The sequence below is a fragment of the Anolis sagrei genome, chromosome 11 (assembly GCF_037176765.1).
Source record: "Anolis sagrei isolate rAnoSag1 chromosome 11, rAnoSag1.mat, whole genome shotgun sequence".
In the NCBI taxonomy this organism is placed as follows: domain Eukaryota; kingdom Metazoa; phylum Chordata; class Lepidosauria; order Squamata; family Dactyloidae; genus Anolis; species Anolis sagrei.
This window is the reverse complement of record NC_090031.1, coordinates 27,795,947-27,820,717: the sequence shown is the minus strand read 5'-3', so window position 1 is coordinate 27,820,717 and position 24,771 is coordinate 27,795,947. Positions and strand designations below refer to the sequence as shown.

Below are 24,771 nucleotides of genomic sequence, written 5' to 3'. Positions count from 1 at the left end.
GCCATCCAGTATAGTATGGATATATTATATATGTATTTATATATATATATATATACACACACACACATAGATACATATGAGAGGGAAATGTATTTTGTTTACTATGTATTGGCTACTCAAGTGACTTCCTGCGGCTTCGAACTCGGGGCCTCCTCCTCCCCGAAGCGGCGCCTTTCACCGCTGAGCCACGCCAGAGATAACTACAGGAGCCTTGGAGAAGCGGCACCGGCGTCCTTCCTAGAGAGGGCTTTCTCTCGGCACTCAGGAAGCTCTTTTCCGGCTCAGGCCCCGCCTCTTCCTGTCCCCGGCTTCCGTTTTCCAGGCCCAAGACCCAGTAAGGAGACGTTGGAAGGGGTTTCCAAGGGAGAGGAGGGCCCCAGGCTGTTGTTTACCTGCTTACTTCAATGTGTTTCTTATTGTTCTCCTTGATTTGTTTATTTCTCTTTCTTCCTTCCCTCTTTGTTCTTCCCTTTCTTCCTTCTTTCCTTTCTCTTCTCATATTTTTCTTTCATTCCTCCTTCATCCCTCCTCTTCCCTTACTTTCCTTCATACTCCTTCCTGTCTTCTTTCCTTCCCTTCTTCTCTCTTCCCTACATCATACACCTTTCCCCCTCTTCTTCCTTCCTTCCTCCTTTCCCCTTTCCCTTCCTCCCTCCCTCTCTTCCTTCCTTTCCCTTCTCTTTCTCGCTTTCCCTCATACACCTTCCCCCTTCCTCATCTCTTCTTTCTTTCTCTTTCCCTTCTTTTACTCTTCCTTCCTTTCCTTCCTTCTCCTTCCTTCCTTTGCTTTCCCTCATACTTCTTCCTGTCTTCTTTTCTTTCCTTCTCCTCCCTTCTCTCTTCCCTACATACACCTTTCCCCCTCTTCTTCCTTCCTTCCTTCCCCCCTTCCTTCCTCTTTCCCTTCTCTTTCTCGCTTTCACACATACACCTTCCCCTTCTTTCTTTTCTTTCTTTCTCTTTCCCTTCTTTTACTCTTCCTTCCTTTCCTTCTTTTGCTTTCCTTCCTTCCTCTTCCCTTTCTTTCCCTCATATTCCTTCCTGTCTTCTTTCCTTCTCTACCCTTTTTCTCTCTTCCCTACATCATACAACTTTCCCCTTCTTCCTTCCTTTTCCCCTTCTTTCCCCTTCCCTTCCTTCTCTCCTTCATCTCTTCCTTCCTTTCCCTTCTCTTTCTCGCTTCTCTCATACACCTTCCCCCTTTATCTTCTTTTCTTTCTTTCCCTTCTTTTACTCTTCCTTCTTTTCCTTCCCTTGCTTTCCCTCATACTCCTTCCTGTCTTCTTTCTTTCTCTTCCCTACATGATACACCTTTCCCTCTCTTCTTCCTTCCTTTACCCCTTCTTTCCCCTTTTCCTTCCTTCTTCCCATCCTTCCTCCCTTCCTTTCCCTTCTCTCTTCTCACTTTCCCTCATATACTCCCCCTTCTTTCTTTCCTTTCTATTTCCTTCTTTTTCTCTATTCTTCCCTTTATTTCCCCCTTTCTTTCATTTTCCTCCTTCCCCTCCTCCTTTCTTTTCCTTTTTCCTCTTTCTTTCCTTCCCTCCTTTGATACCTTTTCTCCTTTCTTTCCTTCCACTCCTTTCCCTCTTTCTTCTACTTCCCCTTCTTTCTTTATCTCCTTCCCTTGCTTTCCCTCATACTCCTGCCCCCTCTTCTTCCTTTCTTTCGCTTTTTTCTTTCATCCCTCTCTCCTTTCTTCTTTTCCCTTTTTTCTTCTCTTCCTTTCATTCTTTCCTCTTCCATCTTCCTCTCCTTCCTTCCTTTCTCTTCTTTTTCCTTTCCCCTCAACTCCCTCTTTCTTCTTTCTTCCCCTCTTTCTTTCCTTTATTTTCTCTTCCCTTGCTTTCCCTCATACTTTCCCCCTTTTGCTTTTGGTGCTTTTTCTTCCCTTTTTCTTTCTTTCTTAATCGTTCTTTCCTTCCTCCCGTCATACCTTTCCTTTCTCTTCTTAGATAAAGGTAAAGGTTTTCCCCTGACATTAAGTCCAGTTGTGTCTGACTCTGGGACTCTGGTGCTCATCTCCATTTCCAAGCCAAAGAGCCGATGTTGTCCGTAGACACCTCCTAGGTCATGTGGCCAGCATCACTGCATGGAGTGCCGTTCTCTTCTTACCTCTGTCCCTTTCATCCTCCCTCCCCATCTTTTTCTCCTTTCTCTTCCTTCCTTTCCTTCTTCCCTTGTGTTCTCTCATACTCCTTCCCCTCCCTCCTTCCATTTACTTTCTTTCTGTCATCTTCTTTTCTTGCTTCCTCTCCCCTTTCTTTCTTCCTCTTCCCTTTCTTCTCTTCCTTCTTCCTTTCTTTCCTCTTTCCTTGCTTTCCCTCAAATACTTTCCCCCTTCTGCTGTCATTCCTTTCCCTTCTCCTGTCATATCTTTCCCCCTTTCCTTCCTTTTTTAACCTCCTATCCTTTTCCCTTTCTAACTCTTTCCCTCCCTCTCTTCTTTCTTTCTCTCTTCCTTTCCTTCTTTCCTTCCTTCCCCTCTTTCCTTTCTCTTCCCTTCCTTTTCTTTCTTCTTTCCCCTTCTCTTTCATTCCTTTCGGCTTTCTTTTCTCTTCCTTCTCCCTCTCTCTGTTCCTTCCTCCTTTCCTCCCATCATACCATTTCCATGCCCATCATACCATTTTCCTTTTCCTCTCTCTTACTTTCCATCCTTTTCTTCCCTCCCTTTCTTTTTCTCCTTCTTTCTTTCTATCCCTTCCTCCTTCCGTTTCCCTTCTTTTCTCTTCCCTTTTCCTCCCTGTCATATACCAGCAGCCAACTTGTTTGACTCTCTTTCTTTCCCAGTGACATCACAGAGGACTACTTTACCTACCTTCCATTTGCCACAGCCAATCCACTTCCTTCCCTTGCCCTTTGATCTGGGCCCAAAAGGGGTGGTTCTTTTAATCCAAACCTCTCCATTCTTTTAATTTGGATCATGATGGGTTTGTGGGCCAAGTTGGGATCAGATCCATCAAGCCAAATAGCAGCCTTAGTGGTTCAAACCAATGGACAAACATACTTTGACTAATATATGGAGGGATTTCATGCCGCCAGCCCCCTTTGCAGGAGTGAAAGGGCTTGCTAATTGCATCACTATATTATTATTATGGGTTGAATCACTGAATCAATAAAAAAGCCTGCTTTTGCTCTGCAGGGTGTCGGCCGGCGCCATGTCGGCCTTGCGCGGTGCTGTCCACGCCAAATGGATCATCGGGAAAGTCATCGGGACCAAAATGCAAAAGACAGCCAAAGTACGCGTCACACGACTGGTGCTGGACCCCTATTTGCTTAAGGTATTGATCTGGGAATCATGCGATATTGTCTGTGTAACATGCTTTTCTCCCAGAATGTTGGGCACTGGGCTTGGAAAGGATTTAAGAGCAGCGCAAAAAGCCAATCTGGTCCTGGGCTGCATCCATGGGAGTTTAATGTCTCGATGGAGGAAAGTAGCATAGCCATGGTTTGACCATAGTAATATGTATGTCTGAACATGAGCCAAGAGTGCAGTGAAGCAGCTAAAAAGGCCAATGCAATCCTAGGCTGCATCCATTGGAATCTAGTGTCAATATGGACAAAAGTATTATAGCCATGGATTGACCATCATAATATATATGACTGAACATGAGCCAAGAGCGAAAAAGGCCAATGCTGCATCCATAATAATATAGTATCCAGATGGAGGGAAGTCATATAGGCTATGGCTTGACTATCTTCTATATAAATAAAAAATGTAATGTTCATTTGTGGGATTAACAGAACTCAAAAACCACTGGACGAATTGACACCAAATTTGGACACTGCACCACTAACAGACCAACGAGTGACCATCACTCATAAAAACACAGCAGAAGGGACTTAAAAAGCAAAAAAATAAAAACAACATTACAGTGCAAACACAAAACTACATATATATATGCAAACACACGTATATACACATATACACATATACACACACAAAGCACATCTGCACAGTCTGGGTCACAGCAACACGTGGCAGAGGACAGGCAGTAAATAAATAAATATAGATAGACAGACAGACACAGACAACGGATAGATGGCTGTCGTACCCTGCCATGAGCCACAGAGATTGATGAGCTACATCTGATTGATAAGATCATCATATATACACACTAGCCATGCCCTGACACCTAACAATCCAATGTATGTCCTTCACTAAAAAAAAAAATAATTTTGTCATTTGGGAGTTGTAGTTGCTGGGATTTATAGTTCACCTACAATCAAAGAACATTCTGAACCCCACCACACAGTTCTCTTATGACCAACAGAAAATACTGGAAGGGTTTGGTGGGCAGTGTCCTTTGGTTTTGGAGTTGTAGTTCACCTACATCCAGAGAGCACTGTGGACTCAAACAATGATTGATCTGGACCAAACTCTACACGAATACTCAACATGCCCAAATGTGAACACTGGTGGAGTTTGGGGAAAATAGAATCTTGACATTTGAGAGTTGTGATTGCTGGGATTTATAGTTCACCTACAATCACAGAGCATTCTGAACACCACCGATAGAATTGGGCCAAACCTCCCACACAGAACCCCCATGTGGGCCACAGCAACGCATGACACGGGACAGTAGTGTAATATAAAATATAATTATAATATCATATTATTATTAGTAGTATTATATTGTATTACATTATAATATTATAAATCTAGGGTTCTTTGTGGACCACAAGCTGAATGTGAGTCAAGAGTGTGATGTGGCAGTGGAAAAGGCCAATGCAATTCTAGGCTGCCCCCATTGGAGTCCAGTGTCAAGATGGAGGAAAGTAATACAGCCATGGATTGACAACTGTAATATATATGACTGAACATGAGCAAAGATCTTTGCCTTCTCTCCCTCCTCCTCCTCTAGTTCTACAACAAGCGCAAGACCTACTTTGCGCATGACCCGGAACAGCGCTGCACGGAAGGGGACATTGTGCTGCTGAAGGCCCTCCCTGAGCGCCGCAGCCGGCACGTCAAGCACGCCCTGGCCGAAATTGTCTTCAAGGTGGGCCGGGTGGTGGACCCCGTGACAGGCCAGCCCTGTGCGGGGACCCGGCGGGCCGAGGAGGGGCTCCAGGACGGCCCCGAGAACCTCACCCAGAGAGACGCTTCCTGCCTCAGCCAGAAGCTGCGCGACCTAGCTCTCGGCCCCCCCACGGACAAGTGAGCAAAGGCTTCCCTGGTCGTTTTCTGTGATGGACAATAAACCCAAACCCGTTTCTGCCCAGGTCTGGTTTATTGGGAGTTTGCGTTGTCAAGGGTTTTTTTTACCCAGCGTTTCTCAACCTAGGGGTCGGAACCCCTGTGGGGGTCACAAGGGAGTTTCAGAGGGGTTGGCGAAGACTATCAGAAAACATATATTTCTGATGGTCTGAGGAATCCCTTTAGGAGAGAAGATTGAAGATCTCTCCACCCATTCTTCTGTTGTGGAAACAGATGGTGAATCCTCCCACCAAAATACCTCCTCCGTTGTGATTGGCTGGCCTCTCTGAGATTCCACTATACATCAAAACACTAAATCAGTAAAAATAGACCCCGCATCAAATAAGAATAGACAAACATATAATAATTAAGATAAAACACATCAAGACAAAATGAATTAAATGAGAACATAAACTATCTATATAAATAAAAATGTAATGTTCATTTGTAGGATTAACATAACTCAAAAACCACTGGATGAAGTGACACCAAATTTGAGCATAATATACCGATCAGGCCAACAAGTGACCATCACTCATAAAAACACCGAAAAATACAACAGAAGGAAATTAAAAAGCAAAATAAAAATACATTACAAGGCATGCACAACACCATATATACACACAATCACACATATAGGCACATATATTTAAATATATACACACATAATAAATAAAACTTTATTTATACCCCACCACCATCTCCCCAAGAGGACTCAGGGTGGCTTACATGGCACCAAGCCCAACAATCACAATAAAGCAAATATACAGCATAGAATAATACATTAATATAATATAATAAAAATAATTAAAAACCGTACAAAATAGGCACACAAAACAATATAAAATCACAATATACACAAATATACACAGACTGGGCCACAGCTACGCGTGGCAGGGGATGGCTAGACTATATAAATAAAAATGTAATGTTCGTTTGTGGGATTAACATAACTCAAAAACCACTGGACGAATTGACACCAAATTTGGACACAAGACACTTGTCAGTCCAGCGAGTGACCATCACTCATAAAAACACTTAAAAAACCAAAAAATACATTACAATGCATCTGCAAAACCGCATATATACATGCATATATACACACACAAAACACATATACACAGACTGAGCTACAGCAACGCATGACGGGACGGCTAATAAGTAATCATTGCTTTCCTCTCATACACCTTCCCCTTTTCTTTTTTTCTCTTCCCTTCCTGTTCTCTCTTCCTCCCCTTCTTTTCCTTTCTTTCTTTCCTTTCTCCCGTCATACCTTTTCCCTTTTCCTTTCTCTTCATACTTCAGATCCTTTCCCCCTTCTTCCTCCCCGCTCTCCTCCTTTCTTTCTCTTCCTTCCCTTCTTTTCCCTTCTCTTTCCTTCCTTTCCTCTTTCCTTTTGTCTCCTCTCTCCCTCCTTTCCTGCCCCCTTCTTTTCCTTTTCCTTTCCTTTTCCCCGTCATACCTTTTCCTTTTTCCTTTCTCCCTTCACATCCTTTTCCCATTCTTCCTCCCCGCTCTCCTTCTCCTCCTCCTTTCTTTCTCTTCCTTCCCTTCTTTTCCCTTCTCTCTCTTTCTTTCCTTTCCCCTTTCCTTTCTCTTGGTTCTCCTCTTTCTTTCTCCCCCCCTCTTTCTTTCTTTCTTTCTCTTTCCTTTCTCCCGTCATACATTCCCCCTTTCCTTTCTCTTCTTAGCTTCCACATTATTCCCATTTATTATTATTTCAATCTCCTTGGACCTGTGTCCAATTGAGCAAGAAAGCTCCAACTTCCTGACTGGGAGAGCCGTTCAGCAGTGGAACTCTCTGCCCCGGAATGTGGTGAAGGCTCCTTCTTTGGAAGCTTTTAAACAGAGACTGGATGACCATCTGTCAGGGGTGCTTTGAATGTAATATTCCTGCTTCTTGGCAGAATGGGGTTGGACTGGATGGCCCCATGAGGTCTCTTCCAACTCTAGGATTGTATCCAATGAAGGAATGAATGAATGGAGACAAATGGAGTTGTGGAGCCGCTTGAGCCGCCGTAGCTGGGCCCGCGGGGCACGCCGGGAGCTGTAGTCCTGCCTGCTGCTCCTGGGTCTCCCCCCGCGCATGCGCACCCGCCTCACTAGCTGAGGGAAGCTTCCAAGATGGCGGCGTCCGGGGCGCTGCGGCTGGCGCGGCGGGGGGGCTGCTCCCCGCCTTTCCCGGGCCCCCTCCGCTTGCTTTTCCTCAGGTAAATAAGTAAAGCAGCGACAATAACAACAACAATAATAATGATAAAGAGAGGGCGGTAAGGAGGCGGCGTTTGGCACCTTCTGCGCATGCGCTCTCTCTCAAGGTCAGCCTGTGGTCACGTGGTCCCACCTTGGCTTCATGGAAGGGGAAGAAGGACAGCTAGAGGCAGCGGGCTAGGGCTACTCCTTGGTATGAATGGGAATACGGTGTAACGCTCTATTAGTATACATTATGCATGTATTATGCTTTGATATTAATCTAGACACATTTATGAATATCTCTCACACATACAGCCCTGCGTTCTATCTCAATATTATTAACATCATACAATATTATTAAGAATAGATATAATAACGATATTATTAGTAAAATGGCATTAATATGGACACATTTATGTATATCTCTCACACATATACAGCCCTGCATTCTCACTTCCTTAATATTATTAACATATACTATAACAATAATATATATCTATATATAATAACGATATTATTGATAATATAGTATTAATACAGACACATTTGTGTATATCTCACACACATACAGCCCTGCATTCTCACTATCAATATTAACATATCTATATTATTAATAATAGATATAATAACGATATTATTAATAAAATAGTATGAATATAGACACATTTATGTATATCTCTCACATACATACAGCCCTGCATTCTCACGACCTTAATGTTATTATCATATATTATACTATTTTATTATTATTAATAATAATATATCTATAATGATATTATTAATAATATAGTATTAATACAGACACATTTATGTATAGCTCACACACATACAGCCCTGCATTCTCCTATCTTAATATTAACACACACACATATATAATGATATCATTAATATAATAGTATTAATATAGGCACATTTATGTATATCTGTCACACACATACCTCCCTGCATTCTCACTAACTTATTATTATTAACATACATTATTTATTTTTTATTTATTTATTTACTTTGCTTATATACCGCTGTTCTCAGCCCTGGGGCGACTCACAGCGGTGTACAACATAGAAAGGACAAAGTTCAAAATACAAGACACAATCTAAAATATCAATCTAGCAAAACCAAAAACATCATCATCAAAAATATCCACAATATCAAAATACAAAAAGCCAATCTTGACGTCTCATCGTTTAAACCACAATCCAGTATCATTTTCCGTTGTTCCATTCCTGTCGTCATTACCAATTATTGCACTTCTTGTTCAAACGCCTTCTTGAACAGCCAAGTCTTCAATTTCCTGCGGAATATCATCATTATATATATATATATATATATATATATATATATAAATAATATAGTATTAATATAGACACATTTATGTATATATCTCTCACACATACAGCCCTGCATTCTCTCTACCCTATTGTTATTAATAATATATATTATACTATATTGTTATTATTATAGTATGATATTGTTAATATCATACAGAAGCTGACTGGCACAACCTAGGGATCACAACCAGACACATTAAAGACACCTTGCGCTCTGCTACTCTGCTGCTGAATATGCACGCCCAGTGTGGAACACATCTCAGCATGTTAAAACAGTGGACGTGGTTTTTAATTGGACATGCCGCATTATCACAGGATGTCTGTGCCCCACACCAATGGAAAAAATATACTGTTATCCGGTATTGCACCACTTGACAAACAACATGGGGGACAGTACTGGACCCTGCAGGACCCCACAGGACAATGGCCGGGGGGCTGAACTGGTGTCCTCCCTACAACACCTTCTGAGACCAACTGCCTAGAAAGGACCAGAGCCACTGTGAAACAATACCCTCAAGTCCCATATCCCTATTCTCACTACCTTATTATTGATAATAATATATTATGCTGTATTATTATTATTATTATTATTATTATTATTAACTTTATTTGTACCCCGCTAGCATCTCCCAAAGGACTCGATGCGGCTTACACGGGCCGAAGCCACAAAACACAATACAATAGAAAACATAACACAACAATAAACACAGCAAATCAAAACAATTAAGCAAAATAACAACAATGACAATACATCAATACATCAATACACTATTAAAACTTGTTCAGCCGGCGCAATGGGGTACAGGGTTAAAAGTGCTGAGATGGCAGGAGGAACGTAGGGTTAAAAGTGCGGTGTGCAGCAGCATTGGTTGTGCTAAAGTGCTTCTCGGACTTGGGATGGGGATTCCTAATCTGCTAAGGCACATCGGAACAGCCAAGTTTTTAGGTTCCTTCTGAAAACTGCTAGAGTAGGGGCCTGACGAAGCTCTTTTGGAAGGGCATTCCAAAGTCAGGGGGCCGCCACAGAGAAAGCCCTGTCCCGTGTCCCCACCAAGCGCGCTTGCGACGTAGGTGGGATCACGAGCAGGGCCTCCCCAGATGGCCGGAGCGAGCGTGTGGGTTCATAGATGGAGATGCGGTCACGCAGGTAGGGTGGTCCCAAACCGTTCAGGGCTTTGTAGGTGAGCACCTGCACCTTGAATTGGGCTCGGAAAATAAATGGCAGCCAGTGGAGCTCCTTAAACAGAGGGGTAGACCTCTCTTGATAATGGGCTCCAGTTAGCCCATTATATTATTAATATATAATAACTATATTTAATATATTCTAGTATATAATAATAATAATAATATATTATTATTATTATTATTATTACTATTACATTTATTTATCTCACACACATATAGCCCCTAGCCCTTTTCATCAGCCAATAGAATTGTTGAGTCTTGCTACCATTGTCATATATAGCAATAACCACCTGCATTTTCTGTCGAGTTGATCATCTAATATCCAAAGCAGATAGAGTTCAGGTTTCATTTTCAAATTTCACAATGTCTTTTTACATGACCACCACATATGGTAGAAAGTGCCCACCTTTTCATTGCATCCAACCATCGCTATGCACACGTGTCTCGGCTTTCCCACAAATATGTTGCTTCCACAGTGGAAGGAACTGCAGCATTTGTAGGGTTTCCAAACGTGAAACTGTCCTCTTGCTCCGATGCATGTCTCCTTTTTAACCGTACCTTTCATTTCTTGTTGTTTCAGGGGCCTGGTCTCTTCCCAAAGCCGACCCGCAGAGGACAGTTGGCTGAAGTCACTCTTTGTCCGCAAAGTGGACCCCCGGAAGGACGCCCACTCCAACCTCTTAGCCAAACGAGAGACCAGCAGCCTCTACAAAATACAGTGTGAGTGGCCCTCTATCATCATCACTATTATTCAGTCCAATCCTTCTTCCAAAAGGAAGATATAATTGCTATATTATTGTTATTGTTATTATTGTTATTATTATTTCTAAGCCCCTTCTGCCAAGCAGGAAGATAGAATTGCTATGTTGCTGTTGTTGCCGCTGTTGCTGTTGTTATTGTTTTACAGTCCAAACCCCATCTGCCAAGCAGGAAGATAGAATTACTATACTATTATTATTACTATTATTATTATATTAGCATTATTATGTTCAAGCCCCTTCTGCCAAGTAAGAAGATAGAAGTACTATATTACTATTGCCATTATTATTATTCAGTCTAACCCTCTTCTGCCAAGCAAAAAGATAGAATTACTGTTTTGTTGTTGTTGCTGTTTTGTTGTTGTTTTTGCTGCTGCTGTTATTGTTGTAAATCCAACCTCCATCTGCCAATCAGGAAGATAGAATTACTATATTATTATTATTATTATTATTATTATTATTATTATTATTGTATTAATATTATTACATTCAAGCCCCTTCTGCCAAGCAAGAAGATAGAAGTACTATATTATATTACTAGCTGTCTTCTGCTACCTGTTGCTGTGGCCCAGTCTGTGTATATGTGTTTAGTGTGTGTATATATGTGTGTGTGTATTTGTGTATATATGTGTGTTTGTGCTATATATATATATATATATATATATATGGGTGTATATATGTGTGTGTATATATTTGTGTGTTTATATGTGTAGATGCATATTGTGTATATGTGTGTGCTTGTCTATATGCATATTTGTATATATGTGTGTATGTGGATATGTATATGTGTGTGCATGTGTGTATGTATGTATATGTATGTATGTATTTGTGTGTGTTTGTGCATATATATAGCGTGTGCATATGTATATGAGTGTATGTGGATATGTATATATGGTGTGTCTTTTGGGTTTTTAAATCTGTTCCGCTGGGGTTGTGTGTGTGTGTATGCGTGCGTGTGTGTTTATGGGTGATGGACACTCGTTGGACTGTTAGGTGTATTGTGTCCAAATTTCATGTCAATTCGTCCAGTGGTTTTTGAGTTATGTTAATCCCATAAACGAACATTACATTTTTATTTATATAGATGATGATTATGATTTATTTATCGTGTCAGGCAACCGAACAGTTGTATTACATTTTTGACAGAACAAACAAACAGACATGCAAAAGACGCAGAGTTTGCAAGCTTGGTAGTTAATTAAATGTCCTTTGACCAGTATCTGGCCACTTGGAGTGCTTCTGGTGTTGCCGCAAGAAGGTCCTCCATTGTGCATGTGGCAGGGCTCAGGTTGCATTGCAGCAGGTGGTCTGTGGTTTGCTCTTCTCCATACTCGCATGTTATGGATTCCACTTTGTAGCCCCATTTCTGATGTTGTTGATGATGATGGTGATGATGATTTAGTCTAACCCTCTTCTGCCAAGCAGGAAGATAAAATTACTATATTATTATTATTACTATTACTACTACTACTACTATTGTCATTATGATGTTCAAGCCCCTTTTGCTAAGCAGGAAGATAAAATTACTATATTATTATTTCCAAGCCCCTTCTGTCAAGCAGAAAGATAGAATTACTGTATTATTATCATTACTGTTACTATTATATTGTTATTGTTATTATTATTAACGTTCTGTAGTAATTACTGTATTTACAAATAAATAGCTGTGGATCCGGGTGGGAGGCAGACTGTGTTGGATAATACAGAACGTTGGATGAGAGAAGGTCGGATAAGCGAGACTCTACTGTATTCGATTCAGAAGAGTTAGGAGTGTCCACCTTTTGACACTGGCTTTCTCTCTTTCAGTTCACAGCGTCAAGCCAGAATGCCTCGAAGCTTACAACAACCTGTGGTGAGTCCACCCATCTTTAGGGAAATTCAGTGCGTAAACGCAGTGATTGCCAATGCGGTGCAGTAGGCTTACTTTCAGGGGACTGACAAAAACAGTGAGACAACCCTACAAAAACCATGGGATTGTCATAAATCCACACGATTTGGGAGGAGTCCCAGCTTCCCCAGGGATAGCTTTGGAGAAGGTGCGTCCATAAGGACATCTAGACGGGGTGGAGATCAAATAGCCCAGATCTCAGCCACGTGTGTGGATTGCCTTCAGAAGGTCAGCCATATCAACACAGTCCTCTCATGACCCAAAACTCCAACCCGTTGTTGGAAGCACTCCCCACCTCTCTCTGGGTTTAGGGGAGGAGGCTCGCAACAATTGCTTATGGCAGGTGGGAAAGCATTCCCATTATGCTATCCTCTTGGGTTTGACGCCACTGCACCATTGTATATAAGATAATATTGCCAACCAAGCATTTTTAACTCCAGCCCAATGCTGGCAGCACTCCCCCCCTCCCCCCCTTCTCTCTAGGGTTGATGGAGGCTCGCAACAGTGGCTTATCTTCCTTCTCTTTCTGGCTTGTGTTGCCTTCCTTTCCCAGCCAAGAGGTGCTGCCGAGTATCCACGAGGGGAAGGACTACCCGTGTACGCTGGTGGGGACCTGGAACACGTGGTACGGGGAGCAAGACCAGGCCGGTAGGCTATGTATCCTTGCATCCTTGCAACCACGTGTGTACCCAACACAAGGGAGAATAAGGAAGATGGAGGAAGGGAGGGAGGAACTCCTTCCTCCCTCCCTACCTCTGTCTTCCTTATTTCCTTCCTTCTGCCTTCCCTTCCTCTTCCTTCCTTCCTCCCTTCTTCCTCCCTTTATTCTTCTTTCCTCCTTCCCTTCCCCTCCCTCTCATCCCATTCCTTCCTTCCTTCTTGCTTTTCTTCCTTCTTTTGTTCCCTTTCTTCCTTCTTTCTCCCCCTTCCTTCCTTCCCCTTCCCTTCTTCCCTCCCTTTCTTCTTCTCCTCCCTCCCTCTTTCTTCTTTTTTCCTTCCTCCTAACTTTCTTTTTCTCCTATCTTTTTCCTTTCTCTCTTCCTCCTTTTCTTCCTCTCCTTTCTCCCTCCTTATTCCTTCCTTCCTCCCACCCTTCTTCCTCCCTTTCTTCTCCTCCCTCCCTGCCCTCCCTCTCTCCCCATTCCTTCCTTTCTTCCTCTTTTTTTCCCTCCCGCTTCCTCCCTCCCTTCCTCTTCCCATCTTTCCTCTCCTTCCGCTCTTCCCTCCCTCCCTCTCTCCATCCATCTTCCTTATTCTTTCCTCCCTCCCTCCCCCTCCATTCTTCCTCCTTCTTCTCTCTCTCCCTTCCTCCCTTTTTTCCTCTCTTTCTTCCTCCTCCCTCCCTTCCCCTCCCTCTCTCCCCATTCTTTCCTTTCTTCTCCTTTCTTCCTCTTTCTTTTCTTCCTCCCTTCTTTCTCCTCCCTCTTCCTCCCTCCCTCCCTCCCTCCCTCCCTCTGTATTCTTTCCTTCCTTCCTTCCTTCCTTCCTTCCTTCCTTCCTTCCTTCTTCCTCCCTTGCCATCTTCAGGCCTGAGGGCTGGCAAATTGGGTACCTCAAATAGGGAGAAGGGGACAGGAGGCAGGAAGTAACAGAATCCCCCCATCAGGGTTTGTCCCAGAGGATATCCTTTCCAAACCCCTGCTCTTTCTCTTCCCAGTCCACCTCTGGCGGTACGAAGGAGGCTACCCGGCCCTGACAGAGGTCATGAATAAGCTCCGGCACGACAAGGTGAGACCCTCTCTCCCCCTCCCTCTGCTCCAACACTTTCCAGTGAACGCCCAAATAAGAGTCTCTTTTCAGAGAGAAAAGGTGGCATATAAATACTACTACTACTAATAATAATAATAGCCCAAAACAATCTGTCGAGCCTGGTGTATTTATTTATTTGTGACATTTATATGCCGCCCTTCTCACCCTGAAGGGGACTCAGAGCGGCTTACAAGTTATATGTACATACAATATATTATATTATTAGCATAGTACAATATCAGTATTATATATTACTATATTGTACTATGCCATTATATTGTAGTATTATTAGTAATATAACATGTAATATAAAATATATAATTATGATATCATATTATAATTAGTATTATATTATATATTACCAATATTATATATATATATAAAATATATTACATTACATTACAATATTATATTATATTATATTATATTATATTATTAGCATAGTACAGGAGACAAGATGGAACTATCCCCTGCTCTGCCCCCCCCCCTTCACTCTGGCCCAGAGTGGTAGTTGGTGCTGGGGGGAGGGGTCCCCAACAGATGACATATGCTGATGATGTAGCTGCTGCTGTAGGTTTTTTATTCATTTATATCCCACTTTCAATAATAATTATTATAATAATAACCATAGCAATCTGTAGAGTGAGATGTGGTTGTTGCTGTAGGTTTGTTTTCTTTTATATTCCCCTTTTCCCAATAATGATGATGATGATGATGGTAATAATAATAATAGAAGGCCAAAGCAGTGCAAGGGTGGGCTTTGGAACCCTCTTGCTCCAATCTGCATTGCTCTTGCAGGTCTTCACGGAGTTCCGCAAAGCCCGGAACGGGATGCTCCTCTCCCGCAAGAACCAGCTTCTCCTGGAGTTCAGCTTCTGGAACGAGCCTGTTCCTCGCCAGGGACCCAACATCTACGAACTCCGATCCTACCAGCTGCGGGTAAGCACCGCCCTTTCCTCTTCCTGATTTATTTATTTATTGTATTTATTTACATTTACATGCCACCCTTCTCACCCGAAGGGGAGCAGCTTACAAGATATATATATATATATATATATATATATATATATACACACACACACACACACACACACACACACACACATACATACACATACACACACAATATATTTTATTAGCATAGTACAATATCAGTATTATATATCACGGTATTGTACTACACCAATATATTGTAATATTATTAGTAATATTATATGTAATATAAAATATATAATTATATTATTATTATTATATTGTATTACATCATAATATTATAAGTATTATATGCATATTATATGATACTACATTACATTATTAGCATACCTGTCCAACGGCATTAGGGTTAGGGTTAGGGTTAGGCTTTCTGTATGTATTTCAGATTTCAATATTAATGTCAAAAATACTGAGATGCCTGTGGTGGAGGAAACACATAAAATCTAGGATGAAATTGTCCTCAGTTGAAAACCTTTCACTTTTATTAATATGTGTATAGATATAGCATATATTTCATGATTCTTTATATAGCTAGATATAGCAAATAATAATAATAATTTTTATTTAGGAAAAAATAGAAAAATTAATGTACTAAAAATTAGAAGGAAGGGGGCATTCAGATGTCAATTTTCCTTGTTTCGTGGGGCAAAAAACATGGGGCATGCTCTTATTTGGGATCGATTCTTCTCTCTTTTCTTTCTTTCAGCCCGGAACCATGATTGAATGGGGCAACTATTGGTAAGTCTCCCTTTTCTGCCTTGAGGCCTTTCTTCCTTGGGGGAGAACACACTGGATTTGGTTTCCTTTATGAGGCCAAAGTCCTGATCTCACCTTCTATTCTCCTGCTCAAAGGATTCATTTTGAAGCTCAGAGGCATGATACAAATATTACCAGAATATCGAGAAGCTGTGTCATTGTGTTCTTTTACCATAATAATAGGAACCTGAAAACAGTTTGTATTAGGACTCCAATTCTGAGTTTCTTCAAGCCATTATGAGACAAGTATCTGGGGACAAATCCTCTAAAAGCAAATTTGGGAGCCCCAAAGGCCATCCAGTCCAACCCCTTTCTTTCGGCCAGACTGGAGAGGTACAATCTAAGCCCTCCCAATGGATAGCCATCCAGCCCCTGCTTTATTAGTATGATTACTATTATTATTACTATTCTTACTATTATTATTATAGAATCATACGAGGGATAGCCATCCAGTCATCATCATCATCATCATTATTATTACTATTATTATTAGAACATTCAGTACTACTACTATTATAGAATTAATATATTGTATTATAGACTCACTATCAACGGATGACCATCCAATCTGTATTAAGAAGGAAATAACATATAAAAGAAGGCAAAGGAAAGAAAGGAAGGGAGGAAAGAAGAAGAAAAGGAGGGAAGGTGAATGAAGGAAAGAAAGAAGGAAGGAAAGGAGAGAAAGATTGGAGAAAGGGAAAGAAAAAAGGAAGGAGAAAGAATGAAGGAAGGTGGATGAAGGAAAGGAAGGGAGGAGAAGGAAGGAAATAACAGATAAAGGAAGGGAAGGGAAGAAAGAAGCAAGAATGGAAGGAGAACAAAGGAAAGGAAGGGGGGAAGGAGAAAGAAAGAGGGAAGGAAAGGTCGGAGAAAGGAAGAGAAAAGGAAGGAAGACAAGTGAATGAAATGAAGGAGAAGGAAGGAAGGGAAGAAAGAAAAAATGGAGAAAGGAAGGGGAAAAAGAAAAAGAAGAGAAGGCCTTTTGATGGAAAGCACATGTTCAAGCATAATATTAATAATCATGATGATCATACTGTTCCTCGACGGGGGCGGTGCAGCCAGCCACAATTTTCACCGCCTGCCGTTGGTTTTCCTCTCCAGCCAAACAGGCTTTTCATTGGCGGTTCAGCTCCCAGGTTTCCCCTTGAAATCCTGCCCTTGGGCTTCGGCACCGCCAGAAAGAAAGAACCAGATGACCTCTTGCTCTTGTTGTCTCAGTGGACCTGCCAGCCAGCTCTGGCTGATGCAATCCCTTGGCCAAGTTTGTCATTCAGAATGAGAGGGGTGGACTTGGTTTCCCATGAAAACCAGACCCACAAATACAGAATCCTAGAGTTGGAAGGGACTCCCAGAGGGCATCCAGTCCAACCCCTTTCTGCCAGGAAGGAAGACAAAATTACTATTATGTTATCACCTATTATTATTATCATCATACATTATTATGTATTGTTACTTGGAAACCACCCTGAGTCCCCCTCAGAGAGATAGAGCAGTATATAAATAAAGATTTATTTATTTATTTATTATACATCACCATTATACATTATTCTCTGTTGTTGTTGTTGTTGTTGTTGTGAGATTCCTAGAGTTGGGAGGGACTTGGCCATCCAGTCCAACCCCCTTCTGCCAGGAAGGAAGACAGAATTACTATTATGTTATTACCTATTTGTTGTTGTTGTTGTTGTTATTATTATTATTATTATTATTATATCATTATTATACACTAGCCGTCCCCTGCCATGTGTTGCTGTGGCCCAGTCTGTGTATATGTATTTTGTGTGTGTATACATGTGTATTTATTTGTGTATATGTGTATATATGTGTGTTCGTGTATATATGTGGTTGTGTGCATGCCTTGTAAAGTATTTTTTTATTTTGGGGCTTTTTAAGTTTCTTCTGTGGTGTTTTTCAGTGTTTTTATGAGTGGTGGTCACTTGTTGGCCTAATAGGTGTGTTGTGTCCAAATTTGGTGTCAATTCGTCCAGTGGTTTTTGAGTTATGTTAATCCCACAAACAAACAAACATTACATTTTATTTATTTAGATTATTATTATTATTACTATTATTATTATTATTATTATTATTTGTTGTTGTTGTTGTTGTTGTTGTTGTTGTTATAAGACTTCTGGCATTGGGAGGGACCTCTAAAGGGCATCCAGTCCAACCCCCTTCTGCCAGGAAGGAAAATAGAATTACTATTATATTATTACCCATTATATTATCCACCTTGTCGCCTGTGCAATACTAATAATATAATATATTTTATATACATATAATTATTATATTATAATGTAATACAATACTAATAATACAATATTAGAACTATATATTTTATATTACATGTAATATTACTAATAATATTAAAATATAATGATATAGTACAATATAGTAATATATAATACTGATATTGTGCTATGCTAATAATATATTGTATGTATATATATCTTGTAAGCCGCTCTGAGTCCCCTTTGGGGTGAAAAAGGTGGCATATAAATACTGTAAATAAATAAATGGCATTGGCCTTGTTTGCTGCTGCATCACCCTCTTGACTCATGTTCATCTTACTAAGATCCCTTTTGTATATATGTATACACATACACACCCCAGTGCCTTCTCCCTCCCTTCTGCCTTTCAGGGCCCGGGCCATTGGCTTCCGTCAGGATGACAAAGAAGCGGTGGGCGGCTTCTTCTCCCAGATCGGACAGCTTTACATGGTCCACCATCTCTGGGGTAAGAAGGGGCCTCACGCCCTGGTTGTTGTTGTTGTTAGCCTCCTGGTGCTGAATACATTGTGTGCTTTCAAGAGAGAGAAAGGAGGAAAGAACAATGGAAGGAGAACGAAGGAAAGGAAGTGAGGGAGGGAGGAGGAGGAGGAAAGGGAAGGAGAAAAAGTGGAGGAAGGAGGAAGAAGGAAGAAAGATGAACCCCTTCCTTCCTCTATCCACCCTTCCTTCCTTCCTATCTACCTATCAATCCATCCTACCTATCTTTCCTTCCTTTCTGTCTATCGATTGATCGATCGATGAATCCATCCATCCTACCTCCTCTTCCTTCCTTCCATCTATCCATCCATCCATGCATCCAACCAACCAACCAACCCATCTACCTAACTATCCATCCTATCTATCTGTCCATCCATCCATACTACCTATTCTACTTACCTACTTACCAATCCATCCATCCATCCTCCTTCCTTCCTTCATATCTATCTATCCATCCTACCTACCTTTCCTTCCTTCCTGCCTGCCTATCGATTGATGAATCCATCCTACCTACGTACCTATGCTTCTTTCCTATCTATCCATCCTATCTATCTTACCTATCCTACCTACCTACCCATCCATCCATCCATCCTCCTTTCCATCTCCCTCCCTCCCTCCCTCCATTCCTATCTATCTATCTATCTATCTATCTATCTATCTATCTATCCATCCATCCATCCATCCATCCATCCATCCATCCATCCATCCATTCTTCCTTGGAGGCTTTGAACCAGAGCCTGGATGGCCATCTGTCAGGAGGCCTTTGATAGTGCTTTGCCTGCTTGGGTGAAAGGGGCAGGGCTGGATGGCTTTTGGAGGTCCCTTCCAACTCTAGGATTCAATATAGATGTTTGTTCCAAAGCTTTCCCCCCTGTTGTTCCAGCTTACAAAGACCTCCAGACGAGAGAAGACATCCGCAATGCTGCCTGGCACAAACCCGGCTGGGATGAGCTGGTTTACTACACAGGTGAGGCTCTCTGTGGCCCTTCTTTGGTTCTGGGCTATTCCCCCTCTATATTATGCCCATATTTACCTATACAGTGATTTGGGGTTTGGTTTGAAATGGTAACCACCTTGCTATATTGGGGGCCTGTTCATTCCATTATTATTATTATTATTATTATTATTATTATTATTATTCCAAGATAAGAGATTAAAACAAAGCTGATCCGTGGACATATGTACTTTTTCAACTCTCATGACATTCAGAAAACGGAACATGGCAGATTGAGCACTGTGTTAGGACGAGAAAAAGCCAGTCTTTGATTTTGTTGTTTATGAATGCTCCCCTTAGAAAATACATAATGATATGAGTGAACTACAATGCCCAGGATCTTGGGTCAATCCTCCCCAAACCATGCCAGTGTTTACAGTTGGCCATGTTGGGTCTGTGTGCCAAGTTTGGTCCAGATCCGATGTCGGCTGTGTTTGCTTCTTCCTGGATGCATGCAGGTGAACTACAACTCCCAAAATGAAGGTCAATTCCCACAAACTTCTGCATTATGTTCAGTTGGTCATGGGGCTTCCTTGTGCCAAGTTTGGTCTTGGTCCATTGTCACTGGGGGATCACAATTTCTCTGGATGCAGGTGAACTACAACTCCCAGATTCCTAGAGCAATCACCCCCAAACTCAGCCTGTATTCATAGTTGAGCATATTGGATCTCTGTGCCAAGTTAGGTCAAGATCCATCATGATGGGGTTCAGAGTGCAGGGTGAACTACAACTCCCATGTGGGTAGGTCGGTCCCCCCACAAACACCTCCAGTATTATTTATTTACTTATTTATGACATTTCTATGCCGCCCTTCTCACCCTAAAGGGGACTCAGAGTGGCTTACAAGATATATATACATACAATATATTATATTATTAGCATAGTACAATATCAGTATTATATATTACTATATTGTACTATACCATTATAGTGTAATATTATTAGTAATATTACATTAATATAAAATATATAAATATAATATATTATTATTAGTATTATATTGAATTACATTATAATATAATATTATAAATATTACATTATAGTAATAAATATTATATCTATATACAATATATTACATTACATTACATTGCATTACTATATTATATTATATTATGTTATATTATATTATTAGCATAGCACAGGAGAGAACACTGTTGGTCACCAGGGTTCTGTGTTCGAAGCTTGGTCCAGGCTCATCAGATGCAGGGTGAACTATAACTCCCACGCGGGTGGGCCAGGTATCCAAACCCCTCCAGTATGTTCTGTTGGTCATGGGGGTTTTGTGTCCCAAGTTTGGTCCAGGCTCATCATTTGTGGGGGTCACAGTGGTCTGTGGAAGTGGGTGAAAGTTCTGCAAATCCCATCAACTGGTGGGTTTTGAGGGAAATTGCCTGGGCATTTTGCAGTTGTAGGTACTGGGACGTATAGTTTACCTGCAAACAAGGAGCACTCCGAACTCCACCAAAAATGGAATTGGACCAGTCATTCGTGGGGGCCACAGTGGTCTGTGGAAACAGGTGAAGGTACTGCAAATCCCATCATGTGGTGGGTTTTGAGGGGAATTTCTTGGGCGTTTTGGAGTGGTAGGTACTGGGATGTATAGTTCACCTGCAATCAATTAGCACTTTGAGCTCCACCAAAGATGGAGTTGGACCACACTTGGCACACAGAGTCTCCATGGCCAGTAAAAAAATACTAGAGGTCTTTGGGAGAAATTCACCTTGATTTGGGGGAGTTGTAGTTCACCTACATCCAGAGAGCACTTGTGAACCCAAACGCCAATGGATCCGGACTAAACTTGGCACACAGACCCGATATGCCAAAATTTGATTACTGGGAGGGTTTGGGAAGAACCGAGCTTCCTTTCTGGGAGTTGTAGTTCACCCACAACCAGAGAAACAGTGACCTCCACCAATGATGGACCTGGACCCAACTTGGCACACAGAACCCCCATGAGTAACTCCACCTACTGGAGGGGTTTGAGGGGACTGACTCACCATAGGGGGAGTTGTAGTTTACCCTGGAGCCAGAGAGCACACCAAACCCCACCGATGATGCATCGAGAGCAGACTTGCCCAACATAACAAACTTTAAGTACTGATGGGAGTTTCAGGGAGTTAACCTGGCTTGATGGGAGTTGTAGTTCACCCACAACTTATGCATTTTGGACAATTAGAAAGACTTTTTTCAAATAACTCGGGCAACCGCGGGGACCAAAGATAGTAACAATAATAACTCCTTAAGAAAAAGCTTATTTCTGGAGAATAAAAATAATAAGAAGAATAGGTTATATTATTTTATTGACACAAAAACACAGTATGTCACAGCAAACAAGACATATATGCTGGATTTTGTATCACAAAATTGCAAGTCGAACACTTCCCAAGCATTTAGGACTGTGTTTATTAAGACTGTGTTTATTAGGTCTGTGATTATTAGGCTATATTATTATTATTATTCCAAAATAAGCTTCTCCTTTCGTTTGGGATATTATTAACTGTAATATTAATTCAGAAATAACTTTTTCTCTTAGGATGTATTATTATTATAAATAATATTTAATATTTAGTATTAGTTTTTAATGGGAGTTGTAGTTCATCCACAACCTAGTAAACTCTACAATAAAAACCGAACCCCTTCTAACTAAGAGAGGCTGAATTAGCTACAATGGGGTAATATAGTCCCTTTGTGGGTGCAGACTGTGCAAGCTTTGCTTCAATAAGTGGGTTTTCTTTCCTTTCTCCATTCTTCCTTCCTTGGCAGTGCCCTTGATTCAGGAGATGGAGTCCCGCATCATGATTCCCTTGAAGGTGTCTCCTCTGCAGTAAAAGCTGCTGAACCAAAGTGACAACAACGCCGATGACGCCAATGAAGAAAGCCTCTTTTCTCTCTTTCGTTCTTTTGGGTAACTTTCCCTCCTTCTCTTCTTTGCGGGACTTTCTTTCAAGCACTGTCCCTTTAAGAGAGTCCTCGCCCCTCCGTTCGGCCCAAAGCGAAGGAAGGAAACGCACAAGGCTTTGGCGGCCCTCCTCCCGCCATCTTTCCCGTCTTCCTGGAAACACTCCCGTCGAGTATCTTTTCATTTCCCCCTTTTTCCGCCATTCATTCACTCCCGGAGGAAAATGTATTGTTTTCCTCCTCCTCCTCCCAACGTGTGCCAACGACAGAACTTATATCGCTTTCCCCTTTTTTCCCGCCACGCTGCCTTTCTTTTGCTTTGTTTTGTGAGACCCAAAATGGCCGCACGTCCGCTTGAAACGCACTTAAGAGTCAAATCCCCGCTTTCTCAATGCGGGGATTTGACTGCAAGAAGGAGAGGCCTTCTTTTCCGAACAATTGAAAGTCCTGCTTCACTTTGGAGAGATCGGGCCTTTATAAAGCCCAGATGCACCCGCACGATGGAATTACACCGCTTCGATACCGATTGAGTGCAATCCTGGGATTCCTCATGCTCGCAACTTCTCAGTAGCAGCATTGTGGCAATGCAAGAGAGCGATCTCCTTGCAGCTTTCCTACAGCGTTATTGCAGAGTGCAGGAGAGCAGTGTGTTTTCAACAATGCAGGAGAGCGATATGTTTGCAGCTGTATTGCAGCAATGCAAGAAAGTAAGGTTAGCAACTTCTTTGCAACTGCATTGCAGCAATGCAAGAGATCAATCGGTTTGCAGCAATGCAAGAGGGCGATAAGTTTGCAACTTCTTTGCAGCTGTCTTGCAACAATCCAAGAGAGCACTAGGTTTGCAGCAATGCAAGAGAGCAATGTTTGCAACAATGTGGGAGAGTGATATGTTTGCAGCTGTTTTGCAGCAATGCAAGAAAGTAATGTTTGCAACTTCTTTGCCACTGTATTGCAACTGTATTGCAGCAATGCAAGAGATCATTAGGTTTGCAGCAATGCAAGAGGGCAATAAGTTTGCAACTTCTTTGCAACTGTCTTGCAGCAATGCAAAAAAGCATTAGGTTTGCAGCAATGCAAGAGAGCGATAATTTTGGAACTTCTTTGCAACTGTATTGCAGCAATGCAGGAGAACGATAGGTTTGCAACTTCTTTGCAGCTGTATTGGAGCAATACAAGAGAGTAATAGGTTTGCAACAATGCAAGAGAACAACATGTTTGCAACTTCCTTGCAACTGTATTGCAGCAATTCAAGAGAGCAATAGGTTTGAAACTTCTTTGCAACTATTGCAGAAATGCAAGAGAGTGATAGATTTGCAACTTCCTTGCAACTGTATTGCAGCAATGCAAGAGTGATAGGTTTGCAACTTCTTTGCAACTCTATTACAGCAATGCAAGAGATAGATAAGTTTGCAGCAACTGTATTGCAGCAATGCAAGAGAGAGATAGGTTTGCAACTTCCTTGCAACTGTATTGCAGCAATGCAGGAGAGCAATAGGTTTGCAACTTCCCTGCGGTAGTATTTCACCAGTGCAGAAGAGCAATCTCCTTGCAACTTTCCTGCAACGGTACTGCAGCAATGGAATCATGTGATCTCATAACTTCCCTGCAGCGGCATTGCAGCAGTGCAAGAGAACAGTCTGCCAACTACAAATCCCAGGATTACGGTGGCACCAAAGGTACTTGCAAGGTGGATCCAGCTCTGTAGACTAGAAAGGAGCGAAAGGAGAGTTGGGATCCTAGAAACACAGCCACCCCTCCCTCCCTTCACCCTTGAACAGCCTTCCTTCCAAGTGGCAAGGACTTCCCCAGTCCGTCCTACGTTGTCCATCAGACAACGGTCCTTAACTAGACGACAGGAAGCGCTCGAAATCACACTCCGGACTCGCACTTAGGATAGAGAATCTGTGTGTAGCGTTGGGCGCCCGGAACGTCCTCGCCAATTGGTGCGGTTCCCATATTCCCTGTTGAAAATATGGGATCCGCTTGATGCATTTCAGCAAGTTGCGTGGGGTTCCCCCGCTCTCCTTTGGCCAAAAATGTTGATTAAAAAAAGAAGAATCCCATTGA

The 24,771-nt window shown here is 41.8% G+C and overlaps 2 protein-coding genes across 3 annotated transcripts; both read left to right on the top strand.

Annotated features, from left to right (window-relative positions):
- The first annotated feature begins 265 nt into the window (after nt 1-265).
- MRPS17 (mitochondrial ribosomal protein S17) lies at nt 266-5,221 on the top strand. Of its 2 annotated transcripts, none has more exons than XM_060756898.2 (3): nt 266-334; nt 3,143-3,281; nt 4,866-5,221. In XM_060756898.2, the coding sequence occupies exons 2-3, from the start codon at nt 3,159-3,161 to the stop codon at nt 5,163-5,165; spliced, it is 423 nt and encodes a 140-aa protein (XP_060612881.1). In that variant the 5' UTR covers nt 266-334; nt 3,143-3,158; the 3' UTR covers nt 5,166-5,221. The 2 variants fall into 2 exon arrangements, with proteins under 2 accessions (XP_060612881.1, XP_067328172.1); XM_067472071.1 differs by lacking the exon at nt 266-334 and adding an exon at nt 345-406.
- Nucleotides 5,222-7,290: 2,069 nt separating this feature from the next.
- NIPSNAP2 (nipsnap homolog 2) lies at nt 7,291-24,771 on the top strand. The gene is made up of 11 exons (XM_067472070.1): nt 7,291-7,410; nt 10,484-10,623; nt 12,468-12,513; nt 13,103-13,197; nt 14,207-14,277; nt 15,097-15,237; nt 15,998-16,029; nt 18,686-18,780; nt 19,696-19,779; nt 22,570-23,966; nt 24,061-24,771. Exons 1-10 carry the CDS (start codon nt 7,325-7,327, stop codon nt 22,632-22,634), a joined length of 855 nt encoding a protein of 284 aa, XP_067328171.1. The 5' UTR covers nt 7,291-7,324; the 3' UTR covers nt 22,635-23,966; nt 24,061-24,771.

Bases quoted from the DNA above. Each gene is read 5' to 3' on its own strand.
- MRPS17 (XM_067472071.1), top strand. The intron at 3,282-4,865 runs GTATTGATCTGG...CTCCTCCTCTAG, and splicing joins TGGACCCCTATTTGCTTAAG to TTCTACAACAAGCGCAAGAC.
- NIPSNAP2 (XM_067472070.1), top strand. From the start codon at position 7,325: ATGGCGGCGTCCGGGGCGCTGCGGCTGGCGCGGCGGGGGGGCTGCTCC. The intron at 14,278-15,096 runs GTGAGACCCTCT...TTGCTCTTGCAG, and splicing joins ATAAGCTCCGGCACGACAAG to GTCTTCACGGAGTTCCGCAA. The intron at 15,238-15,997 runs GTAAGCACCGCC...TCTTTCTTTCAG, and splicing joins TCCGATCCTACCAGCTGCGG to CCCGGAACCATGATTGAATG.